Raw genomic sequence first — 22630 nt, 5'->3', positions numbered from 1 at the left:
CAGGAATTTACTCGACGGAACTGTCTTTTGAGATTCTGTTTCCGCCTGTTTGAAATTATTTGCAACACATTTTAGTTTAGCTTGACTTTTAGCCTGACACGGATCAGGCTAGTTCCGAAGTATAAATTACCTTGGTTACGTAGCTAGAACTAAAACAAGCCACCTTAATGGAACGGAACTCTCGCTAAAGTAAGTGAGACTTGGCGAGATAAGTCTAGCTTTTACTTAATCGACGTTGATGGAACACCCCCCTGGTCTGTGGCGGAATTGTTTTTCTGAAACTGCAAAATAACACCAGGGAACATTTGCGCCGGAAAACGCCTCCTTTTTTCACTGAACCGCCCCTGGGAGCGCACGGTCATTCCCTAATTTACTGACGTGCGTCTGTGGAGGGTAAAGTCCGCTTTGCGTCGAGTGCAAACTAGGAATGATACTTGCATCGTTGACAAAGTCAATTGCGCTGGGTGCAAGATAGGGCCCTCAGTCACTCTCTCTCTTTGACTATCTTTTTTGCTATCTCCCTAACTCTCACACTCCCCCCCCCCTCTCTCTCTCACACACACACACACACACTATCTCTTTATCTCTTGATCAGTCTCTGTTTTTGACTCTTTAAAAGTCAAATTTGTGTGATTTTGTGTGCTTCATGGAATATGATTGTGTGTTTTCTATACCTGTCTAATAGTGTGTGTTGCCTAACAGGCAGTCTCCATTGTGCAGTCATGTGATCAGACCGGTCATGCAGACACAGCTCTGGTGAGATGGTCATGTGACACATGTTGCTAACACGTGTAACAGTACACAGGTGGACAGCACAGTACACGTTGGGTTACAAACAGACAGGAAGTACATCATACACAAACAGAAAGCAGCCTTACCTCCCCCTTAGCTGGAGACAAGCACTCAAACAGGCTTCCTACCAACTAGGCCAATCAGGCAGAACAGCAACAGAAACAGACAGAAAACACACAGGCTGGGCTGACCAAACCAAGGAAGGGTTGCATGCTACAAAACACATAATAATTCTACCCAGAGGTAATGCTACCCAGTGACATTGCTAATGTGAGATAATGCTTTCCAAAGGTAATGCTATACAGTGACATTGCTAACAGGAAGTAATGCTACCCAGAAGGGATCATACTAACAGTAAGTGATGCTATCCAGTGGGATTACTACCAGGAGGTCATGTAGACCAGTGATAATGCTTTCCAATGATAATGCCACCCAATGATACTGCCACTCAGTGGTAATGCTATCCAGTGGTATTGCTACCCAGTTATAGTGCTACCCAGTGATAATGCTACACATGGATGATGATAACCAGTGACAATGCTAACCAGTGAAGATGCTTTTCAGTGGTAATGATATACAGTGTTCATGTTATCCAGTGGTAATGATACACAGTGATAATGCTATCCAGTGATAATGCTATCCAGTGATCTTGCAACCAGATATATGCATCACGCTTGGCTGCCCAGTCAGGTCAGGACAAACAGCAGGAATGATTTTTCTTGATGTTCCCAGTGACGTAATGTATTGAGTGTTAGGTCAGATCAATATACTGCATGTTTGATAAGTAGAGCAACACTAACAGCACTCTGATTCCACTTTCCCCATCCATCCATCTCACACACTCACCCTCTCTCTTCCTCTGTCAATTCCATTAAATGTATTGACTTCAGTTATTTGTTTTCAATATATTCTTTTCCACGTGCTGTATTGGTGTGGTTCATGGTCATCTATCTATTATTTAATGAATCTTGGTGTGTTTGTCTTTGTGTGCGTGTCATGATTATCTCAAGAACCAGGCTCTGTATAAGTTGAAAATCGTTCCATGTATTGCTCATGATCCAAAGACGTACAGTTCCGCATGTGACGTTGATTGATGAGCTGTTTTGCGTTTACAAAACATATATGGGCCTACAAAGTTACACGTGTTGCATCACGAAAACGTTATGCAAAATCAGTTTTTTACCAATACGACACCTGAACCAGTTGTCAGTTTTTAATTCAGCAAATCACTTCGCAGTATTATGAAGGGGCAGGTACACAAACAACTCATGCTCCATTTGTTTAGTAGCCTACGATTTAGTCCTATACTATAGGATTTGATTTCCATTGCCTTGCTAGGCATCATGAAATGAGGACTTGCTTGCTGGACAACCTTTCAATTGGCAACTTACAAATATGTTTTTTGTGCATACTGTCATTTGGATGCTAATTTTCTCATTGCTATATCAGTGTATACAGCCAGATGAGCAGTGCTGACTTTCTTCCACACTGACAACGCACAATAGTTTGAATCAGCTTTTTTTAAGCATTTTTTTTAATGAAATGCTGGCTAGCTAACTAACAGCAAGACAATATAAAGTTGATACTTCATTTTCAGCATAGATTAGTGAATTGTGTTACGTTAATGATTTACTGCTATGTGGAATGCGCAGTAACATCTCCAATAAAGCAGTGTGTGAAAACAGTTTACTTGTGCACACAAACTACAATTAAGATAACACTGAATCAGCGAGCAGATATCTTAATCACCAGCTGTATCACGGGTATGGGCAGTATTATTACCAAAGCAAGAGAGAAGGTACAGATGAGTGGTGGTACTCTGCTCCATTACTTACTGAGGAACTGCGCTCTCCTGTAATTGTTTTGGTGATGTAACTGGTTTGTGATTTGCGGGTTATGTAAAGGAGCAGGTGGGGTTGACAGATGGATGCAACAGTGAAACCAGGGCATCCTACTGCCATGGCAACAGAACAAAAAAGAACTACAACTAGATGAAAGGTAAACTACAGACTCAACACCCCCCTGGGGCACCAACCACACACCGCACCCTGTCATGATGAGGAGAAAGGGGGAGACGGAGGAGAAGGAGGAGGAAGAGAAGGAGGAGAAGAGGAGGAAGAGGACAATAATGGGAGGAGGAAGAGAAGGGGCAAGTAGAAAAAGGGAAAGGTAGTAGGGGAGGAGGAAGAAGGGGAGAGGAAGAGAAGATGGGGAGTACCTCTCAGATCCATGCAGCTAAAAATGGAACACAGACAATTGTGTGTGTGTGTGTGTACCTTTGCATGGTGGAGGTCCACCCCGTACATGGAGAGCTTCTTGACATTCTCCAGGAAATGCATCTCAGCCTCGGCTGGTGTCATTCCCCTGGAAACACACACACACCTGGTTGAGTAGGAGGGCACATGCTGGTCTCCCAGCATGTGCAACCCGCCCTCTTCAGAGGATTCAGAACGCAGCGGCCCGCCTGGTCTACAATCTACCCAGACGCTCCCATGTTACCCCGCTCCTCATCTCTCTCCACTGGCTACCTATCATGGCCCGTATCAGATTCAAGACCCTGGTATTGACCTTCCGAGCAGTGAACGGGACTGCACCCGTCTACATCAAGTCTCTCCTGCAGCCCTACACCCCCACCCGTCACCTACGGTCTTCTTCAGACAACCGCCTGGTGGTCCCACCGCTCAAGACCGCCCGGTCCCAACACAAGCTCTTCTCCTGTCTGGCCCCCCAGTGGTGGAATCAACTCCCCACTTCCATCAGAGACACTGACTGTCTCTCCACCTTCAAGACAAGGCTCAAGACGCACTTGTTCCGGGAGTACAACGGTACTTAGGAATGGTTCGCTTGACCCGATGTTAGTTTCCTCAAGGATCACAATGACTCTTGCTTAGAGACTTGTTGCTCTTGTGGTTAGTGGTAACTGACTTAAATTTTTGTACTCGCTGTGATATATTGTTTTATTATTGTTGCTTGCTTTTTTTTCCACAGGTACACTTGCACTTATAGCAGTTCATGTTGTTTAATTGTAGCTTGTTTAACTACATGCTCTTATGGTTCTTCCCTTTGGCACTTATTTTGGTTGTTCACAATGTGTGCTTCATGTTTTGGCTACTCGCAATGTTTTGTAGCTATCTCGTTGTTATGATCAGTGACCTATGCACTTTGTAAAGCTCTCTCTTGGAAGTCGCTTTGGATAAAAGCGTCTGCTAAATGAATAAATGTAAATGTTTACATAAGGGGTAAAGCAGAGACAAGAGAGATAGAGTTTGTTTGTCATGACTGACTTGTAGTTCTTGTGCAGGTCCATGATCTTGTCCTCCAGCTCCTTGGTCTGGTTGGGGGCAAAGCGCAGCTCGCTGATGTAGTCTGGCCCCGACTCCTCAGGGTCGTAGTCCCCCAGCTCTGATTGGACGGTGTAGGAACCCAGGACAGTGTGAGTGGCTAAGGAGCAGGGCAGACGTCCAGACACCACGTCATCCCTCAGCTGCAGGCACAGGTAGTACCTGGGGAGGGGCGTGTGGACATGAGTATGTGTGTGGACATCTCCATCACTGAGGGCGATACGATAAACATCTTGATGTATTGCCGACGATCCAATACATTAAAGATACGCATGATGCAACTAGACATGCCATATGACACAATTCACCCCTATTGAGATACTTATTGCGATTCGATTCACCCCTATTGAGATTCTTATTGCGATTCGATTCACCCCTATTGCAATGCAGTGGGATTTCACGCGTTTTGTTTAAACACAATGGGAGGTGAGAGAAAAAAATACAATTCAATATGGTACAGAATGCTATTCTGCATGAGTCTCTCCATGTTTTGTAAATTGCATACATCTGGTCAAATTGCTCGTCTCTCTTGAAAAATCTGAAGTGTTGCTAAATATTTGATTTGTAGCCCTTCCTCCTCCATGATAATCTTTGACTCGCCCAGACACGTCCTAAGTTGCACGAGACGCCTAGAGACTTGATGAGCCACACAGATAGCAGGGGAGCACACTTAAAAGTTTAGAGAGGAGGAATCATCTAAATATACAATTATTGGTCCACCACAAATAATAATATATAAATGAATCACAGTGCACACTTTTTAATCAGGCAATTGTATTGTGAACATTTATGCTGGTGCACAAATGTGAATCGTTGTGTGTATATGTGTGTGAGAGTTGACCTGGTGATGTCCTCAGACAGCTGTGTGGGATCAGGAGGGTAGAATTTGACGTTGAAGGAGAAGTTCCAGGCCACGCCTATGAACAGACACCAGGAAGACAAACCCCTAAGAAAAACAACCAGCAGACAAACATTCCCCCCCTCCTCTTCTCTCCCCTCCTTTCCTCCCCCTTCCTCTCCTCTCCTCCATCTCTTCTCCCCCTTCCTCTCCTCCCTTCCTCCTATCCTTCCTCTCCTTCCCTTTCTCTCGTCTCTCTCTCCTTCCTCTGCCTCTTCTCCTTCCTCTCTCCTACTCTCGTAACCTCCCCTTCCACTCACCTCTGATCTGTTTCTTCATCTCCTTGGAGGGATCCAGCCAGTTCTGGAATAGGTCAACAGAAGTCAGGGAACAGTTATACACAGCCAGAGAGAGACATACATACACAAAGACAGGCAGAGAGAGACAGAAAGCACACACATATATATGTATAAAAAACACAGTATTGGGACACCTGACCATCATACCTATATGAGTTTCTTGTACGTGCCATTCCAAAACTACAGGCAATAGTAGTTTTAAGGAGTCCCCCCTCCCTGACATTAGCTGCAGCTGACGTTAGAATCATCAAATGTGTTTGATGGTTTTTAAGTCAGGGGTCTGTGCAGGCCAGTCTGTGCAGGCCAGTGTTTTCACCCCAAACTCAACAAAACATTTCTGTATGCACCTCACTTTGTGCATTGGAGCATAATCAAGCCTAAACAGGAAAGGGCTTTCCTCAAAATTTTGAAGCACAGAATTGTTAGCGTAGAGCACAGAATTAGAGTAACATTTTATGCTTCAGCATGAATAAATCCATCGGTAGAACTAAGGCTTTAGCCCAAAACAACGAAAAACAGCCTCCATTGTTAAAGTGGCTTGACTTTAACCCAATGAACACAGCGAGGTCCACACAGAAATGTTTTGTTGTGTTAGGTTAGACCCAGACCTGCACAACAGCAGGGCCAGCCCTCCCTAATGCCCTTGTGGCTGGATGGACATTAAATGCCAAAGATACACTCCAAAATCTTGTGGACAGGAAATCCAGAAGAGAGGTAGCCTTTAATAGGCACATGGGGTAAGGGGGGGGGGCAACTCCATATTATTACCTACAAATTTACAATAGGATGTCATAAAAGCTGCTGTAGGTGTAATGTGTAGGTGTCCCAATACATCTGTCTATATATGCTTGCATGTATGTATGTAGATTATTTTATGAAAATAATCTGTTACTGTTCGTCAAATGATTGCATCGCTTCTGTGCCAAGGTCAACCAACAGAGGGCAGTATAACAGTAATTATCCATGCCTGGCCATGTAGCCTGTTAATAGCCTGTTCATGTCACTGAGAAAGAGTTTCAGGGAAATCAAAAAGCTGAGCATTCTGTTTTGGTTCTTAACCAACCCACATTCTACACAAAACAGGAAATGCAGCACTTCTGTTAAATGAAAAAGTTAAACACTTGAAATTGAAACTAAAATTGAAATTGAGAGACAGAGATAAAGATGTAGAGATGAAGAGAGAGGAGAGAGAGCGGTAGACTCCACCTTCTGGTTGTCGAGGTCCCGGAATGTGATGCCAAAGTAGTCCCTCTCTAGCAGGTTGAGGTGCTCACACACCTTGTCAAACAGCACATGGCCACGCTCACGCTTCTGCAGGACACACACACACACATTTGTATATGTCCTCTCAAGGTGTACACGCTCTCTGGGCTTGTCTCTGTGATTAACAGCCTTAGTGTAGCAGGGGCGTGGTGCTGATAACTGAGCTGAGGTAGGTGCAGTTATAAGAGAGCTCTCCTCTCCTCTCTCCATCTCCTCCTCTTTCCTGTCTCCACTCCTCCTGTCTCTCTCCTACCTCCACAGAGCAGGTGTAATCGGAGCCATCTAGCAGGGTGACCTTGCAGTGCATGTTCCTCAAGCTCCTGCTGGTCCTGGCTGGAGAACGATTGATCTTGGAGGAGGAGGAGAGGTGAGATGCTTGATCCTCCTCAGACTGGCTCACCTCCAGGCCAGCTTCCACTCGCTCCACACCCTGACACACACAGAGACACACATAAAGACATGTACATACTCAGACACACACACAGCATGTAAAGATAATGATAACCAGGGTTCCCACAGGTCCTTGAAATCTTTGAAATTTTTTTGAGAAAAAGAAAATCCTTTTAAGAAAGCAATTCTTGAAAGTTTTTGAAAATATACATAAATAGACATGGGAAAGTGCTTAAATGTATATATTTTGAGCAAGAATAGAAACTGTAGTGCTGTGTTGAGTTAGATAAGGCAAGATAAGTTCACTCTTTGTGCTGCATTCACTGTAACACAGCACGATTGAGGAGTGTCCACACATTCAAGCCTCTCTCTTTGTAATTGTCCGCAAGCTTCTTGTTCTCATTAAAGAAATGATTAATTAACCTTTCTCCATGCCTCAAACTATGCCGTGTTGTGTCCTTTAATTTGAGGGAATTGGTCTTTGAAAGTCCTTGAAAAGTGCCTGAATGAGATGTTTTAGAATGTTGTGGGAACCCTAGAGCCAGAATCTAACTGTCGGGACTTTTTCCTTTATTGGAAGGTTCCATCTTACACCCCCTCCCGCTCGGCCTGCCAAACCACATTAGGCAGGAAACAGGCCGAGTGTCACAGCCAAGCGATGCCTCTCGCTGTCAGCTTCTTGTTCTCATTAAAGAAATGAAAAGTGTTGGAACAGTAATTAACCTTTCTCCATGCCTCAAACTATGCCGTGTTGTGTCCTTTAATTTGAGGGAATTGGTCCTTGAAAGTCCTTGAAAAGTGCTTGAATGAGATGTTTTAGAATGTGTGGGAACCCTAGATAACTCATAGAAGTATCACAGATGTCTCACTAACAGTTTCCTGTCTTGTGAGGTTCTGTTGGGCACAGTTCACCTGCTCCTTTCTGACAGGTGTGCTGTGGGCGGCGGCTGGGGGGAATGACTCTGCCTGTGGGGGAAGAGCTTCCTGTGGGGGAGGAGCTTCCTGCGGGGGAGGAGCTTCTGGTTCTGTTGTCATGGTGATGTACCCTGCAACACACATACACAAATAATGAGGTGCATGCAGGACACATACACACAAAACTGTGCCTGGATCAACACACATAAGCACACTGGAGTACACCCGGAGCTACAATGTCATTGGCTAATGTTTCTCTCTCTTAACACCATCTTATAACCTTGCCCTGGACTCTGAGAGATGAGAGCAAGAGAGAGAATAATACAGATTAAAAAAAGAAAGGGGGGTGAAGATTAAAGCTTATGGAGACTCATCTCATTTTATTGTGGCACAGCGGACAGACGTGAAACAAACAGGAAATGAGCTGCACTAGGTCCTCCAGTCAGATCCTCTACATCCTCTTCTCAGATAGAGGCTACATTCCTCCTTTGTAAGGCACTGACGCAAAGGACCCAGATATTCCACAGGCAAGGTCAGGATTCTCCAAGCACGGGAACAGGGTGCTTCCTACCAGTAATCCCTTCTCCCTAAATGAGTTGGCTGGAGGGTGATGCCTGGGTTTTTTTATGTTTCCCCGTCTCTCTGGAACGGTCAAGGAGGTTCTTTTTTGCTCACATTGGGATTTTCTGCAACCTGAGACGTATGTGGAGATTCTGCAACGTCAGGCTGTACCTCAGCCTAGAGCACCAGAGCCCATCCAGCACCTACAGAAGCACATCAGGATGTAGCGGATGTTGGCTTGGGCGTGTCACCCAGCCACCCCCATGGTGATGATACTGCAGCTGCACCATTATGCTAATCAGGTGGCTCCTCTCTGCTCTCTGATTGGGTGGCACCAAGACAGCTAGCCAAACAGATGAGCCCCTGCCTGGGACCCTAAACAGCCTCTAAACCTCACACATGCAGCCTCTAAACCTCACACATGCAGCCCCAAAACCTCACACATGCAGCTTCTAAACCTCACACATGGAGCCTCTAAACCTCGCACAATGAGCCTCTAACCCTAACAAATGCAGCAGGGGCGATTCTAGGATCAGACCTTTAGGGGTGCTCAGCCCTCAATGAGAATGTAACTTGAATACAGTGCCTTGCAAAAGTGCTAAACCCCCTAGCTAATATAATCTCTAATTTCACTGGATAACAACGAATTCATTTATGTATTTTTTCTGCAAAATATTGAATGAATGAAAAAACTAAGGATGTCCCTTTCTTCATGAACTACCAGCATCCAGTGATAATGAACAATAATACTTTTATTATTATTATTTTTAGGGGTGCTAAGATGAAATTTAGGGGTGCTTGAGCACCCATAAAAAGGGTCTAAAATCGCCACTGACATGCAGCCTCTAACCCCCAGACAGGCAGCCTCTAACCCATACAGGAGCTGACAGGACCTGAGCAAGTCAGTCACGGAGCGCTGCACTGCGTTCAGTCTGATGATCTAGCCAGCCTCACCTCAGCAACCTACTCAGGTCTTCACTCCAACACGTATTCACTCACAGAGCCTTCCTCCTCAACTGCCTAATATAAGTGGCCCCACCTGTGTCGGTAGTATGCGCGTTCTCTCTCGGGTATGACGCGCTGACAAGACTGTTCTTTTGATTAAACGAGAGCGACCAGCCCGCAGAGACCATATTCTCTCATGCTCCGCTCTGTCAGCCTCCGCCGGTGAGGACAGCCAGGCCACACCCACCGCATTGCAGAAACACATCCCGAAAACCAAATCTATCGACTGACCAGACGATGCCAATACATTAAAAAACGACAATTATCAGGTCACCGCATAGGTAAAACGCAGAGACGGCGTCAAATTTCAAATCTAACGGAACAACTTTTTGACTTCGGTCATAGTCTGCGCAATGATGAGACACTTTTCAGCAGTCATGCTCGCACGAGATATGATATTTCCATAACAGGGCTGTACCGTTTTATTCACGAAGAAGCAACATGATCCACTCATGGGATTCCTCACATTTCCCAGCCTGTTACAAACCTCCAATATTAGAAGCCCTGCCAGTCTATAAGGTTTCAATGTAACGGAACACTGGCTAGGTATTTTAGTGATGCGCTGGAGGATGAACGATGCGGCGCCTGTCCTTCAAGTCACATCTGTCTGATGAGACACACGATGAGAAACTCTTCTCAGTCTTATAACTGAACGAACGCTGGCAGCAACATATTCCTCAGCCCCCAGATATCCGAATTTGAAGTGTTTACCGGTATGCCCTTTGCTCCGTGTCGGTAGGTCTGCAGTGCCTCGGTTTGGCAGCTGGCTCCGGTGTGCTACAGTGTGATCCGTTATGACATCCTGTGCTTCTTCAGCCAAACTTGCGCAATCCGGGCAACACACGGCATTCTGGGAATGGAAGCCCCTTGCATGCCTAAATAGGACATCTCTTTCCCTCCCTCTTACACACACACCCTGACACGCTCACACAGAAAAGGCCTACCTGGCGTTCAGGATGAAGACAGCTCTTTGCAGCTCTGTGTGTGTGTTTGGTTAAGGATTCTGTACATTCTCACATGCTTCTAACTTGTTTTCATGAGATAAATGTGTTCAGCTTCCCAATGGATCCTATTCCAGTGTCTCCTTCAAGGGAGAGGAACAACTCTGATTCTAAATGAACTCCAGCTCCCAGACTGCCTAGCGTGTAGCACTGTGCCGGGCTGACCATCTCAGAGCTAAGGTGACACAGCATCGTTCATTAGTCCCAGGAGGGGAAGAGGGGAGGGGATGGAAGGGGAGATGAGAGAAGAGGAGAGAAGGGGATGGTAAGGGAGGAAAGGGGGGAGGGGAGAAAAGGGGAGAGGAGGAGGAGAGAGGAGAAAAGGGGTGGGCAGAGGAGGAGGGGAAGGAAGAGGAGAGACCAGGGGCGCCACCACTTTTACTATTTTTTTCAATTTAGGCCTACTTAATTAGTCAGTGCATTCATTTTAGATTGATAATCCCGGAAAAAGAAATGCAGTATCCCAATCAACGCCCATAAAATCAACACAGTTTCACCTAAAACACAAACTGATGCGTGCCTGCAGGGTCAGGGTATATTGTGGCCAATGTACCCTGACCTATATACAGTTAGGTCCATAAATATACAGTTAGGTCCATAAATATTTGGACATTGACACAATTTTCATCATTTTGGCTCTGTACACCACCACAATGGATTTGAAATGAAACAATCAAGATGTGCTTTAACCCTTGTGTTATCTTCGGGTCATTCTGACCCATCAGTCATTGTGACCCACCGTCGTATTGCGACAGATTTACCGCATACAAAGACAAAGTGAAGCATTTTCTTTTAACCGTTGGGCTGTCTTAGACCCCCCACATTGCAAAGGTTAAAATACAATTATTTTAATTTGTTTTTGTATTGGGTAAAATTGGGTAAACACAACGATGGTTCGTTATGAACCTTTGGGTCATGTGACCCGAAGGCAGCACGAGGGTTAAGTGCAGACTTTCAGCTTTAATCTGAGGGCATTTACATCCAAATCAGGTGAACGGTGTAGGAATTTCAACAACTTTTATATGTGCCCAAAGGTTCACAACGAACCATCGTACAAATAAATAGCGTACAAAAACAAATAAATAGCATTTTCTTTTAACCTTCGCAATGTGGGGGGTCTGAGACAGCCCGACAGTTAAAAGAAAATTCCTCACTTTGTTTTTGTATGTGGTAAAGTTGTCGCAATACGACGGTGGGTCACAATGACTGATGGGTCAGAATGACCCGAAGATAACACAAGGGTTTTAAGGGACCCAAAGTAATTGGACAGTTGGCTGCTCAGCTGTTCCATGGCCAGGTGTGTGTTATTCCCTCATTATTTCATTTACAAGGAGCAGATAAAAGGTTGAGTTCATTTCAAGTGTGGTATTTGTGTTTGGAATCTGTTGCTGTCAACTCTCAATATGAAGTCCAAAGAGCTGTCACTATCAGTGAAGCAAGCCATCATTAGGCTGAAAAATCAAAACAAACCCATCAGAGAGATAGCAGAAAAATTAGGTGTGGCCAAATTTACAGTTTGGTACCTTCTTAAAAAGAAAGAACGCACTGGTGAGCTCAGCAACACCAAAAGACCCGGTAGACCACGGAAAACAACTGTGGTGGATGACAGAAGAATTATTTCCCTGGTGAAGAAAAACCCCTTCACAACAGTTGGCCAGATCAAGAACACTCTCCAGGAGGTAGGCGTATCTGTGTCAAAGTCAACAATCAAGAGAAGACTTCACCAGCATAAATACAGAGGGTTCACCACAAGATGTAAACCATTGGTGAGCCTAATATACTTATATATCTCATCCGGATGAATGGGCAAAACTTCCCACATACATTTAGTCATTTATCAGACACTCTTATCCAGAGCGACTTACAGTAAGTACAGGGACATTCTCCCCGAGGTAAGTAGAGTGAAGTGCCTTGCCCAAGGACACAACGTCATTTAGCACGGCAAGAATTGAACCGGCAACCTTCTGATTAATAGCCTGATTCCCTAAACGCTCAGCCATCTGACATCTTATTCCTTGATCTGTATGTTTAATTTGTATTGTATGTTTGTGTTTTGTACTGTTTTGTATTTTATTCATATAAGCGCAGCTAGTTCAGACAGGGCAATCAGGCAGCGCGCGTCAGTCATTCGGGGACTTAAGGCGTCTTACTCCACCTTTCCTCCGCCCAATACTACACCCACGTTAGCAGCGCATATTCATTGGGCCACGTCCGATAAGACGCGCGGATACGCACACACTCACCCTGGTTGTTGTATGATCAGCGCTGCTGCCACCCTCCGCCATCCCCTTCTCCCCCATGCTGTCTGTGTGTTCTATCCATCAGGGGGATTTTATCTCTATTGCTCCCTGCCTCATATGTCATGTACAGTTAGGTCCATAAATATTTGGACATTGACACAATTTTCATCATGTTGGCTCTGTATACCACCACAATGGATTTGAAAGGAAACAATCAAGATGTGCTTTAAGTGCAGACTTTCAGCTTTAATTTCAGGGTATTTACATCCAAATCAGGTGAACGGTGTAGGAATTACAACACATTTTATATGTGCCCCCCCTTTTTAAGGGACCAAAAATAATTGGACAAACTAACATAATCATAAATCTAATTGTTACTTTTAATACTTGGTTGCAAATCCTTTGCAGTCAATGACAGCCTGAAGTCTGGAACACATAGTCATCACCAGACGCTGGGTTTCGTCCCTGGTGATGCGCTGCCAGGCCTCTACTGCAACTGTCTTCAGTTCCTGCTTGTTCTTGGGGCATTTTCCCTTCAGTTTTGTCTTTAGCAAGTGAAATGCATGCTCAATTGGATTTAGGTCAGGTGATTGACTTGGCCATTGCAGAACATTCCACTTCTTTGCCTTAAAACTCTTTGGTTGCTTTCGCAGTATGCTTCGGGTCATTGTCCATCTGCACTGTGAAGCGCCGTCCTATGAGTTCTGAAGCATTTGGCTGAATCTGAGCAGATAATATTGCCCGAAACACTTCAGAATTCATCCTACTGCTTTTGTCAGCAGTCACATCATCGATAAATACAAGGGAACCAGTTCCATTGGCAGCCATACATGCCCACGCCATAACACTACCTCCACCATGCTTCACTGATGAGGTGGTATGCTTTGGATCATGAGCAGTTCCTTCCCTTCTCCATACTCTTCTCTTCCCATCATTCTGGTACAAGTTGATCTTGGTCTCATCTGTCCATAGGATGTTGTTCCAGAACTGTACAGGCTCTTTTAGATGTTTTTTGGCAAACTCTAATCTGGTCTTCCTGTTTTTGAGACTCACCAATGTTTTACATCTTGTGGTGAACCCTCTGTATTTACTCTGGTGAAGTCTTCTCTTAATTTTTGACTTTGACACAGATACGCCTACCTCCTGGAGAGTGTTCTTGATCTGGCCAACTGTTGTGAAGGGGTTTTTCTTCACCAGGGAAAGAATTCTTCTGTCATCCACCACAGTTGTTTTCCGTGGTCTTCCGGGTCTTTTGGTGTTGCTGAGCTCACCAGTGCGTTCTTTCTTTTTAAGAATGTACCAAACAGTTGATTTGGCCACACCTAATGTTTTTGCTATCTCTCTGATAGGTTTGTTTTGAATTTTCAGCCTAACGATGGCTTGCTTCACTGATAGTGACAGCTCTTTGGACTTCATATTGAGAGTTGACAGCAACAGATTCCAAACACAAATACCATACTTGAAATGAACTCTAGACCTTTTATCTGCTCCTTGTCAATGAAATAACGAACATGAGGGAATAACATACACCTGGCCATGGAACAGCTGAGCAGCCAATTGTCCAATTACTTTTGGTCCCTTAACCCTTGTGCTGCCTTCGGGTCACATGACCCAAAGGTTCATAACGAACCATCATTGTGTTTACCCAATTTTACCCAATACAAAAACAATAAATAGCATTTTCTTTTAACCTTTGCAATGTGGGGGGTCTGAGACAGCCCAACGGTTAAAAGAAAATGCTTCACTTTGTTTTTGTATGCGGTAAAGCTGTCGCAATACGAAGGTGGGTCACAATGACTGATGGGTCAGAATGACCCGAAGATAACACAAGGGTTAAAAAGGGGGGGGCCACATATAAAATGTGTAATTCCTACACCGTTCACCTGATTTGGATGTAAATACCCTGAAATTAAAGCTGAAAGTCTGCACTTAAAGCACATCTTGATTGTTTCATTTCAAATCCATTGTGGTGGTATACAGAGCCAAAATGATAAAAATTGTGTCAATGTCCAAATATTTATGGACCTAACTGTATGTATGTGTTGCATCGAGGAGGCAGGGAGTGCTTCCCTTAGATCATCCACTCCGCCAAAGTCAAATCTACATGTCCATGTCATGTAACAATAAATGCTCAAATCTAATACGTGATTGTCTTGACTGAAATGTTGTTATGCTGTAAGGTAACCAGGGGGGTATTCCAGGTAGAGGGTTCAACAAACTCTGATCCTAACCCTGAACTCTGAGTTGAGTTACTTTGAAATGGGAATTTCAGAAAACTCGGTTCCAGAACAGCTGATATGAATTAATAAATTCAACTCGGAGTACGGCAACTCTTGAGTTTAGCGCGTGCATGAATACTGTAGATTTAAGTGATTCTAACTTAACAAATAAACACAGAGAGAGATTTACGACGAGTGCAAAGCACCATGCCTTTATTTCCATTTCCTTTTACAGCCCCTCCCCCTAGGCTATATCACATCCTGTCATATCAAAGCCTTTAACACTACATCCCCTTTCTAAGATCCGTTGTACTGATATATGACAGATTAAACTAGCACCTCTGTACTGTAACCGACTATATCACAAGTTAACTGTAGAGTAATACCCAACTGTGTCTTAAGAACAATAAGCATGTGCACATTAACTGAAAATCTGAACTAAGAAGGTGGGGTAGACTGCCCAATCCTTCTACTGAGTGTGGGGGTTTAATCTGCCCCGTAGAAATAACTCAGTTTCACCAGGGGTACCTACTATTTAGCCACAAAGTCCTTCAGGTACCCTGGAGGATGTCTCTCTCTTACAGGGTAGCATGCCGGAGGCTCAGGACTGCATGGTTGAACTGAGCCCTGCTCTGCATGACCTGGCCCCACTGGCTGACCAGTAAGTTGCTCTGGCTCTGGTAAGATGGTCTGGTGGGATGGTCTGGTAGGATGGTCTGGCAGGATGGCTTGCGCTGCCGGCGCCACTGGCGTAGAGACAAGGTGGTTTCCGTTGCGGCGCAGATTCCCTCTGGGAGTGTCAATGATGTATGACCTTGGTGCTTCCGCCTGTCTTATCACTGTCCCCTTCTCCTTTGTGTCCTTTACCCAGACATGGTCGCCTGGTGTCAGACTTTTGAGATGATGAGCTCTGTGTCTTTTGTTAAAGTACCAGCTCATTCTCTGTCTTTTCCTCTGTTCCACCTCTTTGAAAATTTGGTTATGTCCATCCAGCCTGGGGTGAGAGATGACAGAGTGACCGGAACTGTTGTCCTGAGCTGCCGGCCCATAGACAGCTGTGCTGGACTGTACTTGTTGGCGAGTGGTGTGGCCCTGTAAGCCATGAGTGCCAGATACGGGTCTTTTCCTTTCTGTAGGAGACCTTTAACTGTCCGCACAGCACGCTCTGCCTCTCCATTGCTCTAAGCATATCTGAGGCTGGACGTAACGTGTGTGAACCCCCACTGTGTTGCAAACTGAGTGAAGTATTCAGATGAGAACTGGAGTCCATTATCTGTCATGACCTCGGACGGTATGCCGTGCCGGGCGAAGATAGACTTGCAATGTTCCACTACTGCTAATGAGGTTGTTGATGTGAGTTTAGCTACCTCAATGAAACGGGAAAAGTAGTCTACCACCAAAAGGTACTGGTTATCGTTCCACTGAAACAAGTCAGCACCCACCTTTGCCCATGGTCTATCAGGGAATTCTGTGGGCAGCAGTGGCTTTTTGGGGTTGATTCTTTCTTTTGCACACGTGTCGCAGCCCTCAACCCTTTTCTGAAGCTGTGTACACAGTCCCGGCCACCAGACAGATTGTTTGGCTCTTTCACGACACTTTGCTATACCTTGGTGTCCTGCGTGCAGTTTCTGAAGGATGTCTGTCTGTAGCAGCTTGGGAATAACTAGCCTACATCCCTTCAGTAATAAGCCGTTTTCCACTGATATCTCATCCTCGAAATGTGCATACGGTAGGTAAGCTCTGTCTATTGTGGATCTGTCTGGCCAGCCCTCAGTACAGTATTTTTTTACTTGGCTCAGGATTTCGTCCAGTTCTTGGTATTCCCTTATTTCTTGTAGCCTCTTTTCTGTAGCTGGTAGGGTTGACATTATCATGTGTACATACAGGTCGACTTCCTCTTCCTGCTCTGGCTGCCCTCTGTCTCGCAACGGCGCCCTTGACAGCACATCTGCCGTGGCCAACTTCTTGCCGGCCACATGTGAGATGGAGAAGCAGAAAGCCATCAGTCTCATTCTGAGTCTCTGAATGCGTGGTGGGAGCTTATCCAGGTTTTTGGAGCCTAGTAACGGAACCAGAGGCTTGTGTTCTGTTTCAACGTGGAACGTGATGCCCACCAGGAAGTCTGAGAAGCGCTAGCACGCCCATGTGATTGCCAAAGCCTCTTTCTCTATTTGTGTGTACCTCTTCTCAGTATCTGTGAGTGCTCTAGAGCTATATACAACTGGCTTAAGGTGGCCATCCTCCTGCCTCTGGAGTAGCACCGCTCCCAGTCCAAATGATGACGCGTCAGCTGAGACAACCGTTTCCGCTTTTGTGCTGTAGAGCGCCAGCCCTGGAGGTGTGCTCAGCTCCTCTTTGATGCTGTCAAATTCTCTTTGTTGATCATGCCCCCACTGAAACACGTTTTGCTTCTTTAACAGGTCCCGGAGTGGCTGTGTCTATTCTGACAGATGAGTTAAGTATTTACCCAGGTGATTCACCATTCCGAGAAATCGTCTCACTCCGCTCGCGTCCTCAGGTTCCTCCATGTCTGTCACTGCCCTCGTTTTGTTTGGATCTGCTCTCACGCCTGCTGCATCTATGATCTGTCCGAGAAATTTGACATGGCTTTTTGAGAATTCACATTTCTCACTTCTCAGCGTGACGCCTGCCTCCTGCAACCTCCCCAGCACTGCAAATAGTCGTGTGTCGTGTTGGGCCTGTGTGTCTCCATACACGAGCACGTCGTCCATTTGGCACAGGGCACCATCGAGTCCCTCCAGTATCTGGGACATTCTCTTCTGGTAGTGTTCCGGTGCTGAGGATATGACGAAGCAGAGGCGATTAAAACAAAACCTCCCAAAGGGAGTGAGGAATTTTGTGAGCAGGTCAGACTCCTTGGCAAGGGGAATCTGCCAAAACCCTGAGTTTGCGTTTTGATTTTTGAGAAAACTTTGGCGCCTTCTGGCTGTCCGAGCGTGTGTTCGACTGACGGGAGCATGTGTCTTTCCCTCTTGACTGACTCATTCAATTTGGTCAGATCCACGCAGATGCGCACCTCATCTTTGTCTGGCTTTGGTACAGTGACCATCCCAGCACACCAGTCTGTAGGTTGTTCAACCCTTGAGATCACCCCCATCTCTTCCATGCGCGCAAGTTCATTTTTTACTTTAGACATGAGAGGCAGTGGGATTCGTCGTGGGGTTGATATGGAGAATGGTTGGGCGTCTGCTTTAAGCTCTATTCTGTATTCACCCTCCATCTTTCTTGCCTGGATAGCTGGACGTCCCAGTAGACTAAACTTCAGACCCGGGACTACATACACTTCCTGTGTGGTACTTTTACTGTCTGTTCTCATAGTAGCTGTGAACTTCCCCTTCACTGTGATAGGCGTCAGACCTGGACCCTGCAGCACTCTCTTTGATCTTTCTAGCTCTGGGAACTGCCCCTTCTGAAATACAACATGACTCCAGATCAGGCCCACATACACACACGCACTGCTGTGCGTATGCACACATGCCTAATGCTCTCAGTCTCCTGAGAAAACCTGCTGAAAACTGCTTTTAATGCTGGCATACTAAACATTTGGTGTTAGTTTGTAGATATTACAATACATTTGGCAATGAAAGCAATGCTGTTGGACTTTAAAAACAGTAAATGGTTTGGCAGGGGCATATTTTGAGTTCTGATATTGGGCTGGTTTTATGGGGCATTGGGGCTGGTTTTGTCACACAGACCTGGCAACCCTGGCTCCGCGTCCAGCTGCAGTTGCTCTGACAGTTTTTTTATCATGCAAGCCTACAACCAGTCTATCCCGGATCATTTCGTAGTGTATAGTGTTGCCAGGTCCGCAGTTTTCCCCCTGGAATTGGGCTACTTTTGAAGTGTTGCCGCGGGTTGAATTTTTGTCCGCTGGTTCGGGTAGACCTATTTTGCATGCAAATTACATGAATATCTTAAAAATCCATATTTTAAATGAAATTATTTATACCCAAATCCTACCAAACTGACTCCAGATCAGCACGTACACACATTGACATGGGACAAGCCCTTATACACACACGCACTGTGCGTGTGCACACGTGCCTAATGCTCTCAGTCTCCTGAGAAAACCTCTTGAAAACTGTTAATGCTGGCATACTAAACATTTGGTGTTACTTTGTAGATATTACAATACATTTGGCAATGATAGCAATGCTGTTGGACTTTAAAAGCAGTGTATATGGTTTGGCAGGGGCATATTTTGAGTTCTGATATTGGGCTGGTTTTTGGGCTGGTTTTATTGGCCATTGGGCTGGTTTTGGGCTAGTTTTGATTGGCCATTGGGCTGGTTTTGTCACACAGACCTGGCAACCCTGGTAGTGTAGCTGTCCGTAGCCGCAGTGCTCTGACAAGCAGTGATAAAACTACCACTGTCTCCCCTTGTTCCTGCTGTCTCTGATTGAATTTGGCCCGCTCAAAAATAATGTTTCACCTCACCACGAAATGTCTCTCTAGCTCATCTATGACAGTGTAGTAAGCGTTTGCCTCCTCTTCCGTCATGTGAAGTTAAGTCACAATATCTTCTCGTCCCCCATAGTATAAATTAACGTGTTCACCTGGTTTTCATCCGGCTGTAGCTCTAGACCCGATGCAATCCGAAATCTCTCAAACCTTCGTATCCATTTGGGCCACTCTTCTGGTTTTGTGAAATCAAACTTGGGTGGTGGGGGAATCTGGAATCGCTCCATTTTATTTCCTTCTCGTCTGCCGCGAATGTGAACTACGAGTCACGTTAGTGTTGCAAGCTAGCTAAACTTCAGACTTACTGACTTGACTAAAATTCACGTGAGTTCCCTCCAATTAAGTCGGCGAAATCGCGTCTCATGTGAACCCGACTTAGTAACTGAAGTACTTCTGACACCATGTAGTTAAGTGATTGTAACTTAACAAATAAACACAGAGAGATTTCCGACGAGTGCTAAGCACCATGCCTTTATTTCCATTTCCTTTTACAAATACTACCAAAAGCCAACATCTATGGAGCTCCGATACTAGGATTCACCATGGCAGCCGACAACAAAAAATGTTGTCCTACTTCACCAAACTTTAGATACAAGTTTTATTTCGTGTTTATGGTCAATCTGAGCACATATTCCGGAAAAAAGCAACACGGCTGTAGCAGCGTAGCCTATACAATTGGCGTGGGAGACAATTGCTGCCGAGTATTTGAATGCAATAGCCAGTCCATACATTCAACCTTTAACCCCACTGTCCGTTAAGGATCCTGTAAAGTAAATTCCATGTTTTGCTTCTAAGTACATTATATACGTGTGAAATTAGTTCCTGAAAGCATGTGCAAAGCGCTAAAACTTTGTCGCACTGAAATGTGGAGTTTAGACCGAAGAACAGTTTCTCTTCCGTTTTCAGATCAGGTTTTAATGGGCGGAGCCAAAAAATGCCCTATCTACGTCATTTCGCCCCATCTACGTCAGATCACTGAATGGCTCCTCCTGCTGTACTGTTATTGTAGCTTACATCAGCTAGCTAGCTAGCTTCAGGATGTCTCCCACCACCCGCAACTGCATCTTCCCTGGATGCAAGAACTCCAGCTGCACTGCAACGCCATCTTTGATAATGAAAGGAAAAATAGGTTGATAGATTTTGTGAAGAGCCACGCTCATGGAAAGCTTCGGATAAACTCCAACAGCCGCCTCTGCGCCACTGACCATTTCACAGCGGACAGTTTTAACATGGACCAGAGACAGACGGGGTTCACCAACACACGGCTTCTCTTGCAGCGCGAAGCCGTACCGAGCATCGCCCCCCCGGCCGTTCATCCTCCGGTCGCACCTGGACCATCCACCGCCGCCAGCAGTTCATCACTCAGTTCTGTGTGCTTGTTATAATTATACTAGATAACTTTTCCAGAGGTATCTCTGCTATAATTAGTGCAAACCGCTAACTTGATATTAGGCTAGGCTGGGTCGTAGGTAGCTTACTTGAGAGAGGCGGCGCCTTCCAGCGAGGGGGCCGAGCTTCAGCTCCTTCAGGCGACACGCCCCCCCAGTCCCGAACAGAGAAGACTGCTGATTTTCTTACAATTTCAAAGCCTAATTGAACATACTTGTCGGGGTTTTTTTTCATTCGAATTTGGATGGGTAGTTAATAACACATTATTCTGTGGTGTGGTGAACTTGAAACTCGTTTTTAATTCCACTTTACAGGATATTTAATATTAGAGGAGAAAAAGGGGTGGACTTAATAAAATAGCATGTTCAATGTTATATTACATATAAAAACATACTACGAACAGGTAATGCATATTTTGCTTATAGGCTATACGCTTGTGATTGTAGCCTCGACGTCACCATGGTTTTAATCATATTCGACATGATACAAAGTCTAAATATCAATTGGTGCCCATTTCAACTTGTAGTAGCAGTTTTCCTCAACAGAATGCGTTTCATCAAAGGAATCATCCATGATGATTAAGATGACGAAGAGACATTAATGACTGCTGCCGCAGAAATGGATGCAGAGAATTATGTATGGTAGCTACTGGTAGTTCTCTCTCCATGTACTTTTATTTACAGGCTTGTGTGGAATTGTCAGTTACACTGACATTATGAGAATAATGGATATAAAAACAATTTGCACATTCTGACAACAGGGCATGGATGCTGTATACAGTGAGATGTTCCTTTAATGGCAGGTGAATTGTACATGTGGAATTGTGAAATGTAATGTAATCTCATGTATTCCCAGTTACAAGTAAATGAGTTGTACAAACTGCATCTCATGAAAAAAAGTGTCAAAAACTGACCAAGAGATGTGTAGGCCTATTTAGGGTAGAAGAATAAAAGCTAATCTTGAAAAAGATTTACTGGAACACCACAGGAGGATGCATGGTCACAGGTGATGTTAATAGTAGGAACAATAGCCTATATGAATATTAATTGTTGAATTTTCTGAATTTCAATTTTGACCAAGAGATGGTGTATTTTGGGCAGAAGAAAGGCTGATCTTGTAAGGCTATCAACCTGCCTACCTCTCATATGGTAAAATATGGAGTTACTGGATGGAGTCTCAACTTGATGTCTCTCACACATCATTGTGTAACTTACTGTAGCATTGCTAGTCATGTTGATAAGTAAGGGTCAAGATTGTGCTGTGATTGTAGTTGTTCTTGGGTATAAAAGGAATTGTGAAGCATTGTTCTGTGGATTCTTGATCTCCTGAGACCTTCTCCTCAGCTCTGGCTTGTCCTACTCCTTCTTCCTCACCTCTTGCTTTCAGTGGCGGCCGGGACTTTTCAGAGGCCCCCCCGCAAAGTCGGACCTCGAGGCCCCTCCCCTAAATCCACTCAAAATGTATCTCCATCCTATCTTATACATTGCTGTCTACCTTTAAATATAGCCTATATTCACCAATGTGAGAGAAATAAATAAATAACAAAAGCACAATAGCAGCCTATTTGTGTGGCGTCCTGCGGAAACCCGTCGGATGTCGCGGCCGCTCATTGTTGGCTATAAGCCATAAAAGATCGAAAATTGTTTTCTGTCAACATTTAGATTTTTGATGTTTTCTATAGTTAACACCCTAAACTTCATTGTAATGTAAAAAAAAGTATAGCTTCTGAAAAACTGTTAATTTCAACGTTTTTGGACATGTCAGCTAGCAAGATTTCCAAGCCATTTCAAATCAAATGCTCAGTTTGCTTGCTCGTTTGAGTGCTGCAGCAGCCC

The 22630-nt window shown here is 44.8% G+C and overlaps 1 protein-coding gene across 11 annotated transcripts in view; it reads right to left on the bottom strand.

Annotated features, from left to right (window-relative positions):
• The window catches only part of epb41l3a (erythrocyte membrane protein band 4.1-like 3a), a 66594-nt gene that overhangs the window by 32545 nt on the left and 11419 nt on the right, over window positions 1-22630 (bottom strand). For 6 of the 11 annotated variants that reach the window (XM_062480233.1, XM_062480226.1, XM_062480235.1 and 3 more), the window contains exons 2-8: window positions 7857-8029; window positions 6847-7023; window positions 6537-6641; window positions 5292-5334; window positions 4975-5050; window positions 4077-4295; window positions 3069-3156 (exon numbers count right to left, since the gene is read on the bottom strand). In XM_062480233.1, coding sequence (XP_062336217.1) covers window positions 3069-3156; window positions 4077-4295; window positions 4975-5050; window positions 5292-5334; window positions 6537-6641; window positions 6847-7023; window positions 7857-8029 — 881 coding nt within the window. The other 5 variants (XM_062480231.1, XM_062480228.1, XM_062480227.1 and 2 more) reach the window with 5 other exon arrangements.

Source organism: Osmerus eperlanus, chromosome 15 (assembly GCF_963692335.1).
Source record: "Osmerus eperlanus chromosome 15, fOsmEpe2.1, whole genome shotgun sequence".
In the NCBI taxonomy this organism is placed as follows: Eukaryota; Metazoa; Chordata; class Actinopteri; order Osmeriformes; family Osmeridae; genus Osmerus; species Osmerus eperlanus.
The sequence above is the reverse complement of the archived record's forward strand: the minus strand, read 5'-3'. Positions and strand labels throughout refer to the sequence as shown.